At 38.3% G+C, this 23,378-nt stretch overlaps 1 protein-coding gene and 1 long non-coding RNA gene across 2 annotated transcripts; both read left to right on the plus strand.

The window, feature by feature from the left end:
- Positions 1-11,160: 11,160 nt before the first annotated feature.
- LOC110015304 lies at positions 11,161-13,516 on the plus strand. The gene is made up of 2 exons (XR_002873483.1): positions 11,161-11,420; positions 11,501-13,516. It is a non-coding gene; the product is annotated as an uncharacterized LOC110015304 (long non-coding RNA).
- A 2,135-nt stretch (positions 13,517-15,651) lies between these two features.
- hoxc13 (homeobox C13) lies at positions 15,652-19,587 on the plus strand. Its single transcript, XM_004070462.4, has 2 exons — positions 15,652-16,763; positions 18,331-19,587. Exons 1-2 carry the CDS (start codon positions 16,100-16,102, stop codon positions 18,585-18,587), a joined length of 921 nt encoding a protein of 306 aa, XP_004070510.1. The 5' UTR covers positions 15,652-16,099; the 3' UTR covers positions 18,588-19,587.
- The last annotated feature ends 3,791 nt before the right edge of the window (positions 19,588-23,378 follow it).

The raw sequence follows: 23,378 nt of genomic DNA on the forward strand, positions 1-23,378 counted from the left end.
TGTCAGTTTTGTTTTTAAAAAATTATTTTCTTGGGAGAAAAAAATAAAAGAATTATTGTTATTTTCCAGGAAGCTTTAATAATTAGAAAAGAGGCAGAGCTGTTGAATGATCCCCCCCCCCCACACACACACATTTGTTGTATAGGTGCACAGTGAGATGGACAAATGAGGAGTGTGGGCTTGTACAGCTTTTTGGAGGAGTTCAGTGAAATACAAGAGGACAACTCTGTGAATGGCCTTGTGCGTAAAGAGCAATATATTGTAGCAAATGAGACATGTGATTGGGAGGCAGTGGAGTTTCTGCAGAACGGCTGTAGTGTGATGGGTAGCTGGGGTTCTTGTTTTAATGTAGGCTGCTGAGTTTTGAACAAGCTGAAGTTGGTGGAAGGTTTCCTGTGGGACACAAAACAGTAAGGAGTTGCAGTGGTTGAGTCTAGAGATGAATCTTAAGAAAATAAAAGACCTTTCTTAAAACAAAAATTCAAACAAAAAAGACCATTTTATTTAATGCCATTGACAGTTTTTTTTTGCTAATTTAAAGAAGATCTGCCAACGGAGTAAGAATTTTTGACGTATTTCTAAGGAGTCTGTTTTTGCAGTGTGACAGGACAGTAGGACAGTACACTTTTCTCAGACAGATATTAACAAGTTCATACTTTTCTCTCTTGTTTAAACTCTCAAAGTTCAAACATTCACAGGAAATAAGTCCTGAAAGTCCTGTCGCAATTGAAGATGAGTGTAAATGTGAAAAATTGAATACAACCTGTGCATCTGCAAAAAGAATAGAAAACACACAAACAGTGAAAAACATTTCACTGCCACAATCAAACCTTCCAGACTAATTAAGCTGGGGATTTATTGACAAAGTCAACAGCCAATTAGGACGCAGAACATGGTGCCGCGTAAAATAGGCAAAAGCAAACAAAAACCCCTGCAAAATTGCATTAAAAAATCTTTGAAGCAGCAATACCACAAAAGGTGAACCGCGATATAGCAAGAGAACACTGTATACAAACACAAAATAATTCATGCAGAGGTGAGCGGGCCAGTGAATTCAAGGAGTGTGTGTTTACTTGAATGTACCATGATGTTACTCCATGTAGATTGGAAGGGCCCATGGTGGGCGGTGAAGGTCAAGGAGCCTAGATGCCCAGGGTCCAGTCCAAGGCCCCACCATCCCCTGATGAATTCCGACATTGCCTGAGCGACCCCCATCATTGTCCCATGAGGTGCCCAAAGCCCTCCCCAGTGGGAATTCCAAGATAGTAATGAAGGCAAGGGGCAAAAAGGAGTTGGGAATTCCTGGGATTATCCTCACAGGGATACTATTGGGCCCATGGACCCAATGCAACTGGCCTCTCTTACAAGGGATGATTTTGGGACAGAGCATCACTGGTGACTGCCCTCTTTGTGTAGTGAGAAACACTTTCTCGCGATCTACAGAGCCAACAGTACATTTATCCTTTTACCATCATTTATCTTAGTATGTGAAGTTAGACTGTTCTGGAAGAATCATGAGGCTCACAATGATTCGTGATTAAGTCTAATGCCAACACAGGTCTAGAAATCGTAAAAAACGATATTCTGAAAAGATCACATTATTCTTTTTTTAAACTGTGGCAAAATCTTATTGATCTATATGAAAGGATGAATGGGTTCCATGTCAACATGGGTGAGTATGTGGGCAAGATTGACATGTATATGCCATTTTTATATACATTAAGAAAATTTAATATATATTTAATTCTGATAATAACCACTAAAGGACCAGTTTGGGCAGAAGGGGAGTCATAGGGAAGACAGAAAATTACATTTCTTTATCTTCTGAATGCCATAAAACCAATATCTCACTGCACCACCAAAAGCTATTATTCAGATAATTTAGCTAGGACTGACATTGCCGTTCACATGGCACTCACTGACGGGAGTGACAAAAACCAGCGAAGCCGCAGTCTGTCTCTATGACAACAAGTCATTTAGGTGCCTCACGGTTAGTGTATTACTGTTTACAATGGCAATAGCTTGACAGGTGGACGCTTTACGACAACAAAACAAAAATGATGGATTGGAAAACATGCTTGCCAAACATCAGCTCAGCAAACAAGCACTGAAGCAAAAATCCATATCACAGCAAACATGACTTTTAGGAGAACTGCAATGCTATTTCTTGCTGGAACCAAAATGAAGCATAACGAACATGCCTCATAACAAACAAAAACGACCAGGGCAACAGATGGTACCTCCTGTCCTCCATGGGCAGTAGCTGAACTGGTACAATGTTAAAAGAACATACTAGCTGCTTGTTAACATGTTGACGTCACTAAGTGACTCAAGGAAATTACGAAACCACTCATTCAGAAGCAGTTAGGTGTTATTATCTAAAATAACCTTTTTTGTAGCTAGTGCACTGCAGTTTTACTAAAGTATCTCCCAATTTTGTATGCTCATTTATAATAGTTAATCACTGTCTTTGTCATCGCTGACAAAGATAAAGAAATCATTAACAGTTGCTTCTTTAAGCGTTGCAAAAATAACAAAAGCAATATTTTTATATGACAATTTGAGGAGTAGTTTCATGTATTCGAACAGGTCCGGGCCGTGGAGAGTCATAGAGAGGAGTGTACAGTTCAAGACTAATTTAAGGACAGTCTATGTGTATCTGTCAGGTAGGGAGGGCTGGTGGGCATGAAAGACCCAAAATGCAGAGACGGGAGGCACACGGTTCCAGGGCAAGGGGTTTATTAAACTAACAAAAAGTGCTGCAGAGCAGGGAAACAAAACTAAACTAAACTAAACTTACTGTGGGTAAACCATGGCAGAAGACAGGGGAGAGACGGTGTGGACCAGCACAAGAGGAAGGCAGAGACAAGACTTAAATGCAAACAGGACTGACGAGACACAGGTGAACATCATCAGAAGAGAATGGGACCAGGGAAGTAAAACTCAAAAGCATGACAAAACAGGAAACCTTCCAAAATAAGACAGGAAACAGAACTCAAACATGACAGAAACCAAATGAAGCAAAAACTAAGGCAAAGACATCCAAACCATGACAGTATCTTGCAGGTCCCTTGAAGCTTGTTGAAAGTGAAATGCAGAATAGTATCATGAAGTAGCCATAAGATCAATGTAAGCTGTACATACTTATGATGTGCGAGGGACGTTGTCATGAGGTGCCCTTACGCCACACTCTAGTTGTTTGTAAAGCATTAGTCACAGCTGTGCTTTCAGTTAGCTACCGGCTGTCTGTAGACAAAAATTGGGCAAACTTGTTTAGGGCACCCAAGGAGCCCCCACACATCATGTGAACAGCACTTATGGGCCCCTTGAAGTCTGCAGGATTTTGTGGGGTCTACAACCTTGCTTTTTTTGTGCAGGCTACCTGCCTTGTCCAGGTTTGTCCATTTTTCACCCACAGATATCGCATATCAAGCTGTAATGGCAGTTGGGACTAAGCCATAAATTGGGAGGAACCTCATGTGTCATTTACAACACTTGTACACCTCATTTTTGGATTACACTAATGACACAGAACATTAAAATCCCTGAGGTTCAATCCCTCACCAAAGGACAGCCCCTTTTGTTTGTTTGATATTTTATACACATTCATTTTTCATTTTGCACAATATGTATCTATGGAATTCACCAGTTAACCTCTTGAGACCTGAGCTCTTGTTTGATATTTTCTTTTCTTTTTTCAATTTCGTAGTCACAGAGCCCCAGGTAATTAGAATAAACTACAATAGTAATAAAACCCACAATGCGATGTCCACGTATGAGTACGCCAAATCTCAAGAGGATAAAAAAGGATGGATAGGTTCGTCCACCAATCTGTCATCTGATGCTTGTCAGAAAGTTGCATTAGTTGCTCAACAGTAGATATTGTGACATCTCTTGAGACATCTGTTCTGCTTTATTTGCTGAGATTCCGTATAAACTTTTTTCTCCTTTGAGACGTTTTTGACTTTTTTACTGCAATTACCTTGTCACAAATAATCTTCTATATCGAAATTGGGCTGACATTTAGATATTCTTGCTGAACTAAACAATCTTTTATTCATTTATTTTTTGCTTCTTCCTCTGGCATCTCTATTTCCATGGGGCTAAATTTTATTTTGTTTTTGAGATTTTTCTGCAGTCGTACTTTTTCCATGGTTAAACCAAATGCTGATTTGAATACTGCTATTTGCATCTGGAATCAATGGTACATGAATTCTTTGTAAATCACCAGCACATATACAGCTTTTCCAAGTAAACCAGGCTCTGGTCCCAAGAATCCAAGTTTTGACTCAGCTCCTGCTCACTATAAACTGTCATTGAGCCTGTATAATGATAGATGCAGCACCTTTCAGCCTGTTGGCATCAATGTCTTTCCTTTTCTTGTTCATTAGCAACGTCCATGATATTTTCACTACTCCATAGAGTAATAACTCATTTTCGACTCAAAGTAATTTTTTACCCCTAACTCTCCTTTGGGCAGCTTCAGCAGCAGGCTATTCCAGTGAGGTCAGGGCTCAATGAAACTAGCAGGATCAGGCAAACTATGTACAAAAATCCGACCCTCAAACTGCACCTCTCCATCTTTTTGCAGCATAGAGAAAATTTGAGGTGTCACGAGTGGCATCAGTTTTGTAATATTTTTCTCCATAATTGACACAAACTCTAATTGAATGGTAAGTGAGTCACAACTGAGCAGGAGATTATAACCCCCCATCTTTTGATGGTCAGTGTTGAGCAGCCAGACCTTGGGCCCTACTTCTTTTTGGTTTTGATATGAGATCACTAAGAAATCGGTCACTGGAAATAAACTCAATATTAGCTCACAAAGCTTTTTATTTTATTTGTCTATCTGAGTTGACAGAATTACGCCAAAAATCAAGTTTCCCAGTGACTCAATCAGAGAAACCCTGATGACAAGAATTAATCAATGTGATTTCTGTCAACATGAAAGCAGCTTTCTTTAATGATGGTCTGATAGACTCCCACCAGCGGCTCAGGCATCCCAAACTCGCAGCCTAAACTTGGGACAGATCCATATGGACAGGTCATATGCCTTCTGCAAGTGTATGTGGATAAATTACACAAAATCTCATGACCTGTTGAGGACTAGATCTGAGTTTAGAGGTACTGAAATTCAATTTTAAAAAGTGGTTACAGGGTCAGGAGTCTTAGGAACAATGGGAAGGACCTAATTTTCACCTTGAGCACTGCTGCAGAGAAGGCTAAGTAACCTGAGCCCTGGCAGTGGACAACTGTTCTGAATCTTCAAGCTCTTATTATGTTGGAAGGATTGAAACAGTGGGTAAGTCACTGTTGCCTATCTGAAAACTCAGTCTGTCAGTTTTTTCCTTAGGACTTTTGGAAGAGATTTCCAATAAACCTTCAAACACTTGAGTGCTTCTGTGACAGAAAGGCCACAGCCCATACTTGGTCCTAGAACCTCTGTTTCCACAATCTCACAAGATAACTGGAGCCTGTGGGACTCCTTCAGCTTAAGGGCCTTTCCAGGGCTGGTTTACAACATTGAACGGTCATGTTGACAATATGGGCATGGAAAACATTATCTCTGGCTGAGTTTTTCCCTTCCTTTACTGAAATGTTGCAATAATTTTGCTGATCAGATTTTTCTGATCAAATGGCTGATGGCTGATTGATACATTAGTGGGCACAAGATAAACCCTGTAGATTAAAGAAAAGACTATTATTTGTAAAGTAAAATGGAAAAATAAACTTTGGACAGATTTTTTGAGGATTTTCTATCATAATAATTGTATTGTAAAAAAATTATCTTTAGTTATTTTTTTCTTTCAGCTCTGTGAATTCTGAAAACAAGACATAATGTGAAAGTAAGTTGTGCGTTTTAGATATTCCACAGGCAGAGAACAACAAAAAATTGTTCTTGAATTAATGTCCACTGATCTAATTTTACTGTAAAAATAAAATATATTGTAACTTTATTGTTGTTCCTAATTCAAAAAAAGGAATCTTGAATTAGCAAGTATAACCTCACAAGTTTTACATGTGGGCATGCTTGTAGTCAAACTAAATAACTCGACCCAACCTTGAATGAATCAATCTAAACACGGAGGTGATAAACTGGCAACATCTGAGCTTATATGAGGTCAGTTGCAGTTGATGAAAATCCTTGGATGGACAGCAGAGATGAAACTCTCATTCACTAGATCAACATCCAGCCGGCCAAAATGATTCATCTTCGACATGATACTTACTCAGTCACATTCCAAAAAAGTTAGTTTAATCAAATATTTGTGAATCTGAACTTAATCGTGGATAAAGCTGAATATAATAAAAGTGGTGCCAACATTATTTAAAAAAACACAAGTATGTGTTTCTCAAATATTGAATAAAAATGTTTTTGTAAAGACTTAGATTACACATAATTAAAAAACAGACTTAATCACCAAAACATTTTAATTAACCAAGGAAATGTTATTTCATCGTTACTATTTTTTTCTCTTTTTTTTGTTTTATACCAACTGTATAACAACAATTTTTTTCATCAAGTAATTAGCTGTTATTTAGATTTATAGTGATGCAAAGATGTGATTAGGCCAAACTTTCTTTCCATGGACAAAAGCGATTATTTTGTTAAAAAAAAAATAAAAAATTCCATACAGACAGAGAAGACACTGGAACAAAGGCTGCTTTCTACTTCAACAAGATAGGCTGGAATTCTCGTAAATACACAAGTTTGAAAATAGACAAAAAGGCTCTGGGTTTGGAAACAATTATTGGCTTGAAACTACGATTCCTGCAACAAAACTGACTAGCCGCTCATTTCTTTTGCTTTAAATTTGAAATAAATGCTGTTTCCCCATACTGCACATCCCCAAAGGCTCTTGGAATGGATGTTACAAGATTCTCAGCTGATTAAGCCAAATGTTGATGTTTTGTGTTCATTCTGACCTTGAGCAAAGTCTTGGCCGTGAATTGTTTTCAGGATTTCACAAGTAAGTGCAGGCATCATTTATACTTGGGAACTGTGTCAGAGGAGGGGTCCTGGACCACCAGGATTTGCTATGAAAAAGGAGATCATTTATTAGAGCAGTTTATCTCCATTCTGTTCTCTCTCTGTTTATTATTTTTAATCATGTCACAGTCTATTTCATGTGTGGTTGTATCAAACCTTTATGTACCTAAATAGATGCTTTTTGCTTTAGATTCCGATTTTCTGTTGTTTTGTTTTGATTTTGATATTTTATGTTTTTAATGTAAATTTATGGAACGACGGGATGGAATTTAACAAATTAAACTTTTTGAACTACACAGAAACGAAATAGAAAATGTGGAAATCGTTTTTATTTATTTATTTTTTTACACATGTATAATCATGAAAATAAGGTTTGAAAACAATAACTGGGTCAAATAACTCATGAGCTCAATAAATCTTTCATGCTTACTAAATGATGCGTTGATAATATTTTTTCATCTCCGTTGCCAAGATTGGGACAGTGTTTACGTCATAAATTATTTCAATTGAGAAACAACAATATTTTTCGAAGGAGTCTGTCTGTTTTTGTATCATTGTGGAAAAGGGAAGACTTGATGGCCTGATTTTGCGTTTTTTCTCACACTTGGGGTTTTTCTCGGAGCGCTTATAACGCATGCATCAGTTGGGCACAAGTCACTAAAGCTAAGCAGGGATGCATGTGTCCACTGTCCGCACTTGAAAGATGTGAAGTTTAAGAATTTGTTGTTTAAAATAATCCGCGGTGGTAAGTGAAAAATGCCTAAAAAAGGGGTTCTCGACGGCTTTGGCCCCTGAATATATTTTATTTTTCTTAGGATTTTAAACAGCTCAATTTTACGCACGGGATTATTTCGATTTCAGAAATATAATCTAAAGACTGTTGTTTATCTTAAGATAGAAGAAGTCAAACAGAAGTCAAATAAGTGGTTTGTTCAGTTGCCCGTATTTAAATGATTGCATTTGATCAAAACGCTGTGCTGTAGCCTAAATGTTAGTTTACTTAATCTCCGACTGTTAAAATTGTAAATAAATGACTAGTTTATCAATATTTAGATTCTGAAACTTCTAGAGTTTGAATTATGTTTTAACATTTTCTCTGATAAGGAAAATCTTTCCGCAAAGTCCCAGTTTAAACCTAAAGAAACCAGTCGCTTTAGGTTAAAATGACATTTTCCCAAAGAATTGACTAAATCCTTAACTTCTTTCTAGTTTTGCTTCTTTTCCTTGTTTAGTATTCGAAATAAATGGGAAAATGCACATCTTAGATGTTTGTCTTTACACCATAGAGTTTGGACCTCGCCTATGCGGACGTTTGCTTTTTTTTAAGTTTATAAGAGAATGTTAGTGGGTGCGTTGCGTTTTTCTGAGCACATCCCACTCAGGCTGAGAGCAGGGACTTTGAACTTGAACTTCGCCTTGCTCATAATGTTTGCAGCGCACGCAAACGAATAACCCTAAATTAATTTGCACAATTCTCGATCCACCGCAGTCTGTGGGCCGACAAAGTAATCAATGATGAAGAAGAAGGGCAGGAAAGAAATTTGAAGAGCCGCAGCCTGATGGCGTATGCTAAAAAGCAGCCAGGACATCAATAAATGTATTGATTAAAAAGATCTCAAAAAAGCTTAAAACAAAAGTGGCAAAAATATGATTCTATATTTGTAAAGTCTTAAAGGGGAAAAAAGGTTGGATTTATTGGAGTGATACGTAAACAATGCAGAAATGAGACAGTGCGCTTCGATTCACTTCTTTCCGTTTGATTGAGAAGTTATTTTGTTGATTAAACTTAAAGTGTCAGTAGATGCCCTGATATTTATGTTTAAAAGAGTAGTCCTTGCTCTTACTTGTTACTATAACAATATCATACCGATTTATCGTTATAGATCCGCATGTGCACTACAAATATAGAGAAAACCTGCGGGGAAAAACACTAATTTGTAAACATTTTTGTACTGTCTTCCTTAAATTTTGTTTCAGCATTAATTTTTTTCTTTTATGTCTCTCAACATTTTTTAAAAACCTTCAAAAAAAAGATTCAAATTTAGCTGCACGTAACTTGATAAATCTTGGAAAAAGAATCCCTCATCAGGGATGAAAAGCGTTTGGATGGAAGAAGCCACGCTCCTTCTGTGTATCATGGAGTCAACCGACCTATATCCTGCTGCCAGCTGAAACGTAATCGATTCAGTACTTTTCCAACGAGAAGCTCTCGTTATTTGTTTAATTAAACCCAGGTGACGTCTTTGTTTGCCAGGCGCGGTGCGTGCGTAATGCAAACACACTACTGCTTGTCAAAGAAGAATTTTAATCTAAAGGAGCAAATTCTCGATTAGTGAAAGATTTGAAGAAATATGATCATTTAAAAATAAGTATTCTTGAAACTCAATTTAACGTCAAAAACGTATACGTTGTGCTTGATAATTTGTTTTCCCAACATAACCAAATGCGCTCACTACAAAGATTACACAGATTAATCTGTTTTTGAGAAAATGTTGCTCACTCTGAGCACATGAAGAAAAAGAAAATGTCCGTTTCGACTTTCTTATCTTCTGAATAAAGAAGATACATAAAGCTTATTGTGGAGTTGCGTCGTTTCTGTCCGTCTGTGTGGGTTTGTAACAAAACCCAAATATATCAACAGTTTAGACCTTTTCTCCCGATACCTCTGACGCAGTAAAGCTCCCAGGGTTTGATTTCATTCCCAGATTTTTTATATCAACTGGCATCCAACAACAAGCAGGTGCTCAGGTCCTTCAACACTCCACGTTTTATAAAATTACATTTGAGCTTCTTCTCATTTTTGTTCTTGAGAGAGAAAGAGAAATGAAGCCTGTTTAAATAGTATCTCACATTTTATTCAACTGGAGACAATTGGCTTCACCGAATCATTGCTTTCAGCTCTTATATCTTATATAATGTTGCTAATGCAACATTTTGTTAGCAAAAAAACGTGTTATGACCTGCGGTTTGCTGTGCAGACAAATAAAAGTAGATGCAGAAAATAAGACGTTCTGTTATCAGAAAAAGTCTTTTTTATATTAAATGTTTTCATGTTAAATCATGGAAGAAAATAAAAGGTCACATTGAAGCAGCTCCAGTTAGAGAAAGTTGTTGGAAGGAAAGAAAAGTCAGGAAGGAAGGAAGAAAAATGAGCGAGTGGAAGAAGTTTATTAAGAAAAAGCTGGTGAAGCTGGTTTGGGGTTTTGCGGTGCAAAGATCGCCTGTGGGCTCGTTCTTGTTGCATATCCTCATTTTTTACCATACGACTAGGCATCAGCCACTCATTTTAATTATTTACTTTTCTAGTTTTGAACAAGTGCGTTCAAGTTGATGTACAAACTGATTTACAAAACCTGGGTCAAGATTTATATGTGAAAAAACCTTTATTGATTTGTTATTTCCATACTAAATAAGCAAGTACTGTTTTTGTCGGGTTAAGCCGAATAACTTTTAAAAATCAGTTCGTGCTAACTCAGACATTAAAAATATATCTTCAATTTTGGGAGAAATAAGCATGAAATCAAATGCATATTTATTTTATCTCCTTGTCACAAGTTTTCAAACGCAGGAAAGAACCAAACGACATCCGCACATCTGAAGGCCTGTCTTGTTGGACACCAGAGGTGATTCATGGTCAGTCTGTGCGTCTTTTGTTTTGCTGTCTGGGTGGATGGAGTGACCGCCTCTCTTAACTTGAACTTGGACTTCCGACGAGACGTGAAATGGATTTATTTTGTCTCTTTTCCCAGCTGTACGCCGCAGAACGCACCAGTTGCGAAAGTTCTGTGTAGAATTTCCAAGCTGCTACTCATACACAATCAAAGAAAAATATTTAATGCCGGTGTCTGCTCACACAGCACGCAGGTCCAGACCTGCACTATTTAACGCGTGAGAAAAGAAAATAACTGTACTTCAGTTTTTAAAATGTGAAAATGCTGACTAAAGAAGACTTTTGACTTCACTTGATGCCTTATTTAAATGTAAATTCGTTGCCAAATATGATAAGTATGTCTCTTGCATTCTGTGAAAGAGTCGCTCTGGTTATGTCTCGAATTTTGTAAGCTTGAGAATAAATTATTAACATTTTTAATTTACTTAATGTTATTTTTCCTTTTACTTTCCATTTTTTTCAGAGAAATGTGCGATGTTTACTTGTGTGTCCACAACACTTCCTTATTCGAGCTGCACTTCTTCAGTACGGTTGGTGTTTTGGGGAAAAGTGTTCGTCATTTGGATAAAATACCATTAAATAAGAAGGATGCGAAGGTTGTTATGTTTTGTTTTGTCTTCTCTCATCTTGCAGTGGTTCTTTCCTCTGCGCCGTGGGCGCGGCTGTGCGGCGGCCCAGTTTCATTTTGCGGGTTCAGCCACAGCCATCCTCTAAAGAGTCTATCTGCTTCTTGGTGCGGTTGAAGGACTCGCATTCAAAGTAAATGATGCTTAAGTGCTGTGTATTGTACATGGTCCACATTCTGATCTTTTATTTTTATTTATTTATTTATTTTACAGACGAAGAACATGTTCAGGCATTAAAAGACGACCACTGAGAACTGTCGGGATCACCGGCCAAGAACAGAAATGAGATTTTCAGACACCGTGTTCTTCATCTGTAAAGCACAAGAGTGGTTTAAATTAACATATTGAGTTGGTTGGGAAAATGTTAAAGAGTGTCAGGGTTTGAGGTGAACATTTGTGCCAGCACTGGAGTAGATTGGGTCTCAAATACGCTCCACTGCACAAACTCCACACTTTTAGTTTCAAATAAAGTTCTTTTACGTCTCGTATGACAAGAATTCAGATCTCAATAGATCTTTGAAATGTCTCTCACAGCCACATACACAAAATGAAGCCCATTGCATTTGTATGCTGTATGCTGATGTTGGACAGCACGAGCGCGTAAAGTGAGCTCTTGGAAATCCTGGGTCTTGATGGCCAACTCGTGTTTGTCACGAACTGACTGCAGTCTTCCTGTATTTCCGACCAGCAATTATGATTTTTCCCAAAGGATATTCATTTTCTTTTAGATGTCTCGGAGCTTTAAAAACACAGAGCTTTTGGTCTTAGTGATCAGGAGCATTTCGGGTCATAAAACAGACTGACCCATGAGAAAATCGTGCAAACTGCGAGGATGTTATCAAAATGACACCGCTTTACTTTTGTGCATGCTGAGCATCAGCCCGCCTCCTTTTACGCACACGGGCGTAAGGGAACACATGCACGTACGCACGCACAGGCAAACTGAGACACCCCCCTTTTCGAAAGTGGTGTCAAATGAAAAGTTAAGATTTTGGCTGATTTCAAACTGGGGAAAGCAAAAGTATGTTTTAAGCAGCAGTTATGATGCCGAATGGGCGGGCAATAGTTTTGACTCAATGCGCACAGTGTGCTGTCCTAGTTTCGTTGGACATTTACGTCAATGAATGCCCAGATTCTATGCAAATAACCTTTGAATTTCTTGACAAAGAAAATTTGCTGCCACACAGAAATGTTGGTTGTTTTTGTTTATGAGTCAGAAAAAATTGTTTTATTTTTTTACTGTCAACAATGATTCCATCTCTGCAAATTCTCAAGCTGCGACTCATAAACATGAACCAGATTTCTGCACGTATATGAAGCAGATGTTAACCTGCAATATGTCAGATATTTTGATGGCTGCATAGCCTTTTTGGCTGTTTCATGCTCTGAAATCTGCTTCTGTTTTTACATCCGAAAGATAATATTTGAATATTTCACTGTCATCCAAATTTTGTCATTCAAATCACATAGGAAATCTGCACTTTAAATGGATTGTTTCCTACAGCAATGTCTGTCATTGTGTCACCTGCTTTTCCAGGGTTGTTTGAATGAGACTCAGGCCGAATGTGGTGCTACAGAATTTGAATCGTGACGCTAAAAATGCGCGCCATGTAGCTCTGCGCAACCTTTTTGGAACATTATCTCTGTCATGCTCTCAGTTTTATTAAGGTGCAGGTAAGCAACTATGGTATGGGTATTCGTGCTTCCCCCTCCCCCAACAAAAGTCCGCATCAGACAGGCTCTCTTCCCGTCTAGGGTCTGTCTGGAAGGACATGATGTCTGGTTGTCATTTACAGCAAACCATCATGGCTTCTCCGCAGGACCCACCTCTGATTGTTGCTTCCATGAAAGCTTTTTTTTAATAGCTCTCTGCGGCAAATACAAAATGATAAACGGGCAACATACCTGATTTTGAAGAAAGACAGAGGAAAAAATTAAACTAAAAAAAGGATTTTAGCGGAATTGGCTTTTCAGAATCACATAAAATAAACAATAACCACTTTAAGTTTTTCAAATAGAAATATAGTTTTAGAATTTGCAAGATATAAAGAATAAACATTGTTGCTCTGCACGTGTGCGTGCAGGCACGTTTCACCTATAAATGAGAGATTTGGACCTCTCTCTGCATCGTTCTCATTTCCTCCTAATGTCCGACCTTTGAGATTTGTGCAACAATTAGAAACCATAAAACACCCTTTTCCATTAGTTGTAGCTTGTTTTCCAAAAAAATAAAAATAAAAAATTGAAATATGTGTTTCAGCTTTTGGGATGACAGCTCATCAGCTATGTCTGGAGATGTTGGGCTTATATGTTAGCAGAGACAATGGGAGAACGTTAAAATGTAAAATTCTGGGTGTTGTGTATCAGAATAAATTCAAATGTAATACACAAGTTTTGTGCATTAGATTGGCTGTATATTAAAAAGCTGGGCATTTATTTCAAAACTCGTCTGAATTGTTTTCAGTACGTTTCAGACATATTCATGGAAATGTTATGTAAATCTTTGTGGAGGTTCATAATACCTTTACAAAACCTTGCTAACTAGTAGTGTTTGGAAAAGATACAATAAAAAACAAAATAATAAACTGCAATTGGTTCACTCACACTTTTAATTTTTATGTCAGATTTCTTCCGTCAGGAAAATGGAACAGTGACGAAAATTTTGGGGAACTTTTAGATGAAGTTTAACTATTTTACTTTCATTCATTGTCAAACGTTTTCACTGCGAACTTTTTGCCCAGTTTGACAAAAGCCACGTTTTTTAATATTCACAAGGCAACAAACCCATGTCCCAACGCTGAATTGTACAGAATTTGACACTAAATAAAGCAGTGCAAAGCATCACCTCACCATAATTGTAAATTTTCAAACTTTCTAATCTTTTTTTCATTATTATTGTTATTTTAAAAAGAAAACTACAAAGTTTTTTTCCCTCCCAATCTACACAGCCTTTTTTTCTTCAGATGGGTTTCTCTGAATTACAGCCAGTTTGCATTTATACTCTAGTGTGAAGTTCATCCTTGTCTGTCTAGACTCTCATTACGACCCTGTTTGTCTGCGTTTTTTTACCTTGACCTTGGACTTCCGTGCAGCTGCCATTTGGATGGACGATTCTTTCCTTAGACAAAAGAACTAGGTCTCTGCTGCAGGAGCGACAGAATCCAGCTTCCTCAGAGCTGGTTCCAAGAACGAAAATGCATTCTTAAAGGCAAGTCAGGAGTGGAAAAATGTTACTACCCGGCGCTGCGTTTAAGAAGGGCAGCTTGCGGCCTGCTTTATGAGTGACTCACTGGAAATGCATCTAAAAGCAGACTTTCTGGAAGGAAAGTCCCACCTGAACTTTTAAAGCTTAGACATTATGAAATGATCAGTTAGACAAAAAAAAGCTCCAGAATGTGGAGTAATAATTGCAAACGGGTAACAATGTGAACACAAACACAGGTTTGATTTTGGTCAAGAAATGTTCGCAAATAGCCGAGTGACTTCTTTGAGGAAGCTCGTCTGCATTTCAAGCGAGGGCTCTAATTAAAGTGGAGTGTACTCACTGCGGCTCCTTGTTCTTTTTTCACCTGGGAGCGTCAGGAGGGAATGGATGGATAGCTGAGTTAAATAGCATCACTTGCTTTCTAACTCTGTTTAAATTTATTATTTCCGCTGCAAAAACTAAACAAACAAAACGTTTTTTTTTATTTAATTGCGAGAAAATGTGCCTGTTTTTATAGTTATAACACCATTCTGATTAAAATTGTCTTGTAATTCAATCATCTGCGCTAAAGCAAAATCGCGTACGAACTGAATGGCTGCGTCCTACCTGGAAAAGTTTGCCTGTTTTGTGACACATGCAGCCTTCGTGCATCCACATTCACCAAACACGCTCAGCTTTGCTCTTTCTAATCTTCTGAATCACGCACACGCTTAAACACGCAGACATGCCACAGCATCTTTCCTATATGAGCGTATTAAGAAGTGGACATATAAGAGAATTATATTATTTGCTTAGGTTCTCAGGGTTAAAATATGGCTGCACCGTGAATTATTGGTGCAGCTTTCCTGTTGGAAAAAACAAACTAAAACTCTATTTTTAAGAAAAATCGTGTTTCTGTTACAAGGACGATACTGATCTAAATAGTTGAGAATTTGGATCATTTTACAGATAAAGGTGTCAGTAGGCCTATTTGTTAAATTTTTTTGCAAATTGTTTTTTTTTTTTTTTGCACCCAATTCTGGTTAGTAAGTGAATTATTATTCATACTAAAAAAACGAACAAAGACGTGATTAGTACTCCAGTTTATTCCAGCAACATATTTGCTTGCGCAAAAATATGCAAGAGTTTGCGCACAGGGCGCATGAGAGAGGTGGGGGAACTAAACTACAAAATAATATTTCTTTGAATTCATTTGTTAAATTTTTTACCCAAAAAGTCTCCTACTGTGACATGTGTCAAAAGCTGCTCTATCTTCTTGCAGCTCCAGCAGTCGGCAAAAATTCGCAGATTGTTTTCGTTTGCCCGACTCTAAACGCATTCAAACTCCCCTTTAAGGGTGTGGGTCTCTAAGATTTAAACCAATCGTGAGTCTAGGTGTTCTGCAGGGGAGCGCGCTGACATGTGAGGCTGTGGGTCTTTAAAGGGCTGCTCCGTCCATGCTCACGAGCCCAATCTCGCAGGACTTGTTAGCGTATCACGTGCCAGAGTCTTAATGAAGTGGACACAGTGGGGCCTGGTGTGCGCATGCGCTCGGTGTGAAATGTAGTTGGAAATGAGGTGTCCGTCTTGGAGTAGTCGACTTTTAAAAAGCATCGGCAGCCCGTGATATGACGACTTCGCTGGTTCTGCATCCACGCTGGGCGGACACCTTGATGTACGTTTATGAAAAAAGCCCGAATGAAAACAGCCAGAATAAAAGCCAAACAATGGAGGGACTGAGCGGTAATTGCCCTGCGACCCACTGCAGGGACCTGATGTCGCACCCTGCGCTGGGACGACATTCTGGCACCATAGCGACCCACCAGGGCTCCGTCTACTCGGATATTTCCTCTCCAGACACCGGCCGCCAGTGTCCCGCTCCGCAATCGTCTTCTAGCGCGTCTCTGAGTTACGGTTATCCGTTTGGAAACCCATACTACGGCTGCAGGTTGTCTCACTCGCACAACGTAAACTTGCAGCAGAAGCCTTGCTCGTACCACCCCGCAGAGAAATACGCCGAGCCCAGCACAGCTCTGCCCTCAGAAGAACTGTCATCCAGGGCCAAGGAGTTTGCTTTCTATCCGAGTTTCGCAAGCTCCTATCAGGCCGTTCCCGGATATCTCGACGTGTCGGTGGTGCCCAGTATCAGCGCCCATCCTGAACCGCGACACGACGCCTTGATTCCCATGGAAGGCTACCAGCACTGGGCTCTATCCAATGGATGGGACGGACAGGTGTACTGCTCCAAAGAGCAAACCCAATCAACTCATCTCTGGAAATCACCTTTTCCAGGTATGAATAATATTCTTTCATGACATAAACAACCAGCTTCAGTTCGTGCACTCGACAGTCCCGTTGGATTTAGTCACAACCTGAAAAGAGAATTTAAAAATAGTATGCATTATCTGTCCAGTTTTAATGGTTATTTTCTATTCTAGCATTCTCAGAAATTATTTATCCTTTTTTCGTGTTTGTGTGTGTTTTTGTGGGTGTGAGTGGGCGTGTGTGTGTGCATTGAAGTTTCCTGCAGACTAAACTGTAATACAGTCAAGAATAATGATCAGATTTGTCTGCATTCTGTCGTAAAAGTAAACAAACTTTCTTCTTCCTAATTGTTAAAGATCGACTTTTTCAATACTCACATGTGCTTCTGATCAAAACATATTTACAGAAACAGTATTATTCATATAAAACTGTGTTAGACAGGAAACTGCATTTGTAAATATGTGGATCTTTTCAGGACAAAAAATGTTAACTTGTATAATTAAATCAATGCTGAATAGAAAAGAACGTCACAGGATGTCTCTTGTATGACAACCAATGAAGCAGCTCACTGTCTTTGGTTTGTGGTAACACATTTCAGCGCACCACAATTCATATTTTGTATGTCCGGATTCATTCACAAGATTAACATCTCATGCAGACACCGCTGTCAAAATAGATAGGATTTTGCATTCATTTACGCATTCCAAGCGCTTTTTTGTAGTAGCCCTGGTAAAGAAACAGACCTGGCAACGTAGAAAACTATTTATTTTCTTGTGATTTTTTGAATATTCTAAAATTCATAGATTCTGTTTTTCCAGGTGGGGATCCCCCTCGAGCCTCCAAACCCCCCTCCCCCCATTTTTTTATATAGCAAATGCCGAGAGCAAGCCACGCAAGCAGTCAAATAGCGCGCACGTGCACAAAGCCACAAGCGCGCGCTGTTTACGTTTCCTTAGTGGCACGAACTGTGTGTTTCTCTTTTTTCACACAGATATTAATGAAATAAATGCACGGCACTGTATTGATAAACTTGTCCTGCCTCGTTCTTTTAGGGGATGAATGCAGTCCAATAATTCAGGCCTCAACATATGGATCAAATATATTTGTGAAAACAGGATATAGAAATGGAACATTTCCTATGGGTAAACTTCAAATATAGATCATTTATAACGTAAAATTTAGCATGTGTAAATATGTAGTTTCTAAATTGGCTGATATGCAGATCCTTTTGTGCGCTTTACTCACCAGCCTTACCAACATGGTCAATATTGAAATAAGAAGATAGATGATAATTAGGCAAAAAGTACACACATTTCTGCAGAAAAAAGCATAAAAATGACGCCACAAACGATGTCTAACTGCATTGTTGTTGCAACATGTAATGAAAGAAACAGGTGATATTTTTGACGTCACCAAAACTAAAGAAATTTCACAAACCGAATGTAAGAGAGGCTTTAAAAATAAACCATGTGAAAACTGATCTTATCATCTCTCCTGTCAAATGGATCTTGTCAACTAAACCATGTGTGGGGTAACGCACCCGCGCCTAATATTACACTTTCTTCTTCACTTCTTTTTTGTTTGTTTGTTTTAGATGTCGTCCCACTGCAGCCTGAAGTCAGCAGTTACCGTCGCGGGCGCAAAAAACGCGTCCCTTACACCAAGATTCAACTCAAGGAGCTGGAGAAAGAATACGCAGCCAGCAAGTTCATCACCAAAGACAAGCGGAGGCGCATCTCGGCAGCCACCAATCTTTCTGAGCGTCAAGTTACCATCTGGTTCCAAAACCGGCGGGTCAAGGAGAAGAAATTCGTCAGTAAATCCAAGAACACTCATATGCACGCTACTTGATGGGATGAGCTCACTATCACACACACACACACACCAACGTACCTTCCAAAACAAAATGCCATACCAATACCTCTGCATTGAAAATCGCGGTTTATTGACATGCTGGCCGAGTGCTTTCTTACTTTTTCGAATCATTGAAGCTCCATCAACTTTCTCGACCACGTCAACAAGACCCCTGCTCCCAGTTTAGAGAAAATGCTCTAAAAACTGTGAAAATGTTCAAATCGCTTCACAATTTTGTTTTATAAGAATGTACATATATAAATATATAATATTTAAAACGATATCTGTATTTCAGACAAGTTATTGCGTGCTTTTTCTGTGTTTTCTGTTCATCAAGCCAAATCTTAAAAAGAACTAATGACATTTCCAAGTCTTGCATCGGCGTGAGGAAAAGCAGAGGAAAGAGTTTGTGCTCATTTTATGTTTTCTAATTCCCCCCCCCCCTCTTTTTGTTTATTTGTTTGCAAAAGCAATCGCTGTATGGACAAGAACTGTGGTGGACATGTGATATGTCGAACTTGAGATCTGAATAATTGTCCACAACAGCTGCAGAGAAAACCTCTGCAAGAAAAAGTGATTAAAAAAGAATCAGACTGAAATAGGATGAAAGCGTCCTCTGTATGGGATTTGATCTAATTAGCCTGGGATAAACGAGGCTGCTGTTAATCTGTATAGTGCAATGCCTTCATTATTTAATTCATATTATCGATTATGGCGGAACTATAAACTGGAATTTCACAATTCTGTATGTTTTCCTTTACCAGTGAAGGACTCTGTCATGCAACTGGAATGATTGTAAACCATTAAAGTCAGTGAGTATTACATATAAATGCACAATCGTTTTATTTGGGTCTGACTTTGTTAGTGTAGAATCGGAGCAGATCACTTGTAACAAAGCCTGTAATTTCTACTTTGGAACAGTGTGTGAACTGTATTGTGCTGTTGACTTCCGTACTGGTAAACGTGTTTCATAAATAAATGATGATTATGAAAATGCTGGAACATCCAAATCGATTCGCCAACCTGCTTTTACGATTTTATTTCGTTCATTTTATTTTATTTATATATTTAATTTTTGTGGTGGGTGGGGGAGCTGAAAGTTTCGCCTTACGCGGCCAAAACCTTAAAGTTTTCATCCTGCAAAAGAAAAAGAAAAGCAAATGTTAATTTACAGATTTGGGAGATTTTGACTATTACATAGGCAATATTTACATTTAATGATTCAGAAGTGCGCAGTCGATGTAGTCCAAAGCTAGCATCTGTGGGAGGTGGGGTACATATAATAGGTGCATTTATATTTTTAATTTCGTTTTTGCAACGATAATAGCTGATTTTGTTGGGTCATGTTAATAAAAAGTAATTCTAGGTGGGAAGGAGTCTCCGTGGGTGGAACAACTCAGTTCTCTTTAACCAAAACAAAAGCGCTTCAGAAGAGATTGTACTTTGCGCTGTGGATTTGAGGTTAATCCTGCATAAAGGTAAGTTTTTCCGGAAACATTTAACACGTTTTATTGTTATTGATCTAATTCATACACAAACTAGTTTAATCCTCACTCATATCTTGCCTAAAATAACTGAATCGTTTAATTTGCGCGTTGTAGCGCAATACGTCAGTTTCGTGGAGTCGGGTTTAGTTTGTCTTCAATTTTGCGAATTATTTCCAGTTGAAATTCAAGGAACCTAAATATTTATTTTTAAAGAAAGCATTAAAATAAGTAGATTCATTATCCAGGAAAAACGATCACGACCCAGGAGACGCTAAAGCTGCAGTTATATCTGCTCAGCTCTCAAAATCAGTATTTTAATTAGGAAAACGGCGAATTTGAATTATTTCTAATAAAGTCCAAAGGTTCAGGGGGAAAAGTTAGTTGCAATATCTCAACATTGACACCAAAACATCGCTCAAGTGAAGCTGATTTATTTAACTAAATAAAAGATTTTTTAATAACGTGCGCGTTTTAATTTCCCCGCGTGCCTGTCTGAGCAGGACTTTCGCTCCTTCGTGACTCTTTTTCGCGTCTCTTCGTGTTTTTATTTAGTGTAAGAGCTGTAGGATTTTTGTTTGTCTGGATTTGAGATCCTCGGAAACTTCTTAGGTCTCCCAATTTACCCTTGACCATGACTATGCCGTCACTTTGACCTTGACATCACAGTAGATTGTGAATAATAAATAGGGGGCTGGACATCAAGGCTTTCGGGTTGTTTGTAGGCAAACAAGGTGTTTTCCTCCTGTCTAGACAGCCGGGCTTAATGGCATGCCATAAATTAATAAAAAGGGGAAGTGTAGCGATATCCTCTGACCTGCTTTGCTGACCATCTCCAAAGAGCTTTGCCTTAACATTTGGGCTCTTCTCTCTTTGCTGAACTGCCCCAGCAAAGAGTTCTGGTCAAGTCTCTGAAAGCGCCAATGGTTTCATGCACTCATCACGAGGTGTGTGTTAATGACCACGCAGAACAGGTATGGGACTTTTGACGTCCCACACCAACAACAGTCATCTGCAGCAAGAAACTTTACTGTGAACACAGCAAGAGGAAAATATAACACGACGTTGCCCGCAATATAACAATTAAAGGTATGACCGTTTTCTTCCTACTTTGGTGAGAGACCGACATGGACTTTGTTTTATGGCTTTTTAGCTCACAAAATAAATGCTGCACAGACAGAACCAACGCGCAGGAATGTGACAGATAGATAATATGCAGTGTCAGTTGTAATATTTTCTTCTGAGGGTGTGTAACAGAGGTGCATGGAAAAACGTTTCATATGCGTATTAAAATCCTCAAGAGGAAATGTTTTTGTTGTCTGTTTTAATGTTGAAGGAGCGAATTGTCACTTGGTGTGATTGTAAACGCAAAACTTTGTTTTGTCAAAAACAAATAACATAAATATTTAAAATAACATATAAGCTATGCTGTTAATTGACATTTGGGAACACGCAAGTGTGGGCTTGTTTGTATTTTACTGCCACACATTTTCAAATTATGATAAGAAATAGATGTACAGATTAAAAGTATGCGATGAAGAGAAGCTTGAGTAATGTTTTACTCTCCTATAAGTTGTGAAGATGTTTGTAATCAAATAGTTCCTGATTAACTTTTAACTGAGGAAAAGTCTTGATTTTTAACGCACCCCAAACAAATAGGAAGCATTCTTTTACCTTAATGGGTAAATATGGTGACTCTTTACATACTTCTTGTCTTGTGAAGGAATAAACTTTACTTAGTAAAATAACAAAAAAGGAGTGTTTGGTTGAGTGCTAAGGCGTCAAAGTTTCAGGCCGCCGACATATAGAGACATGAGAAAGGGGGCTGATAACCTCTGGTGGTGACCAGAGGAAAATATCAGGAAGTGCTGCAACTGTTGCTAATTTATGGATCTTTTGGCTCCCCCAATTTGATTTATTTTAATGTAAGCAAATTTGGCTTTTATTGCTGGAAAACATTTTAAAATATTTTTTTTACATTTTATTTATGTTTATGCAATTCCTTACAAATTCTGCACTCACTCACTCAGACACCCAAAAAGCCACGTCTGCCCTAAATGGTAAAGTTTATTTTTTCCATTATACTATCTTCATTTGCCTAAAATGTTATCATATTACAGTGCATAGTTTTAATATTTGAGATTATTCAAAAGACACGTCATCTTTAAGAGACTGTGTTTAAAATAAAAACAAGATAGAAATATTATTTTAATGTACAAATATAGCAAATTAGGACGCATGGCATGCCATTTTTATTTTACCCTATAAATTAATTTTCTTAAATTGTTAAATGTATTTTACCTAATATAAGGAAAGTGGGTTTTATGTGGTGAAGCAATGATATGCCACAAGACAGAAAATACTTATTTTTAAATAGCTCTTATATTTTTATATGACCAAAATCTCCAGTGAATAGCTAAGCAATTTAGGAACGCTGAAAAAAATGTAAAGAAAAAACTAAAAATATGTATACATAAAAAATACATTTAAACTTACTTCCTTTTGAATGCACATGTAATTTTTACAATTTCAAAAAAGGCAGACACAAAGAACGGATGCCTGTTATACACTAAAATAATTTATTTCAGGCGTAGTGAATAAACGTTTGAGTTTGTTGTTGCCGCGCCGGGCTCATTTTTATAGCTTGATGGTCAAGTTCAAATGTTTGTAGTTGAATGGCGCAGAGCACTTCTCTTTGACTTTGTTTTGCCAATTCAAAACAAATTTTTGGATGGACTCGTGTTTTTTCTTTGGTGCGCTTTTTTGAAATTTAAATGTACTATACTTGATTTAATTGAGATTAGCAATATATGGCCAGATTAGGTGCGCCCACGTGTCTTAGGTGCATATCTGAACATAAACTAAATCATATGAAAAAACTTCCACGTAAAAGTCTAACTTTATGGATACTTTGAGCTTCCTTCGTTGGTTTGCTTCACTTTTTTTCAAAAGCTGTTTAAAGCTTTAACTGTGGCATCCTGCCTGCAGAGAATCAAAGCGAGACGGGAAGAAAAGGTCTTTGTTTAGACTATTGCCTTGTCTGGACGGGGCACAGGATTCCAGACGGCTGATTTCAATACTGCGCAGACGGTGGACTAGACAGTGACCTTGACAGTGCTCGCTTTAAGTTCTTTTGGAAAAGTAGATTTAGCTGGCGGCCCGCGGCTCGAGTTTTTACGTTGCAGCGTTGCGGTGAGGGGATGACTGAAGGTGAAATGCGGATCTGCGGCAGCAGTGGATCGGAGGAGGGACGAGGCGAGGAGGCGCAACACATGGCCTCTTTCTGCAAGGTAAATGCACTGCT

The sequence above is a fragment of the Oryzias latipes genome, chromosome 7 (assembly GCF_002234675.1).
Source record: "Oryzias latipes chromosome 7, ASM223467v1".
Classification (NCBI taxonomy): Eukaryota; Metazoa; Chordata; class Actinopteri; order Beloniformes; family Adrianichthyidae; genus Oryzias; species Oryzias latipes.

Coding starts and splice junctions, on each gene's coding strand:
- hoxc13 (XM_004070462.4), top strand. CDS start 16,100: ATGACGACTTCGCTGGTTCTGCATCCACGCTGGGCGGACACCTTGATG. Junction 16,764..18,330: donor CTGGAAATCACCTTTTCCAG/GTATGAATAATA, acceptor TGTTTGTTTTAG/ATGTCGTCCCACTGCAGCCT.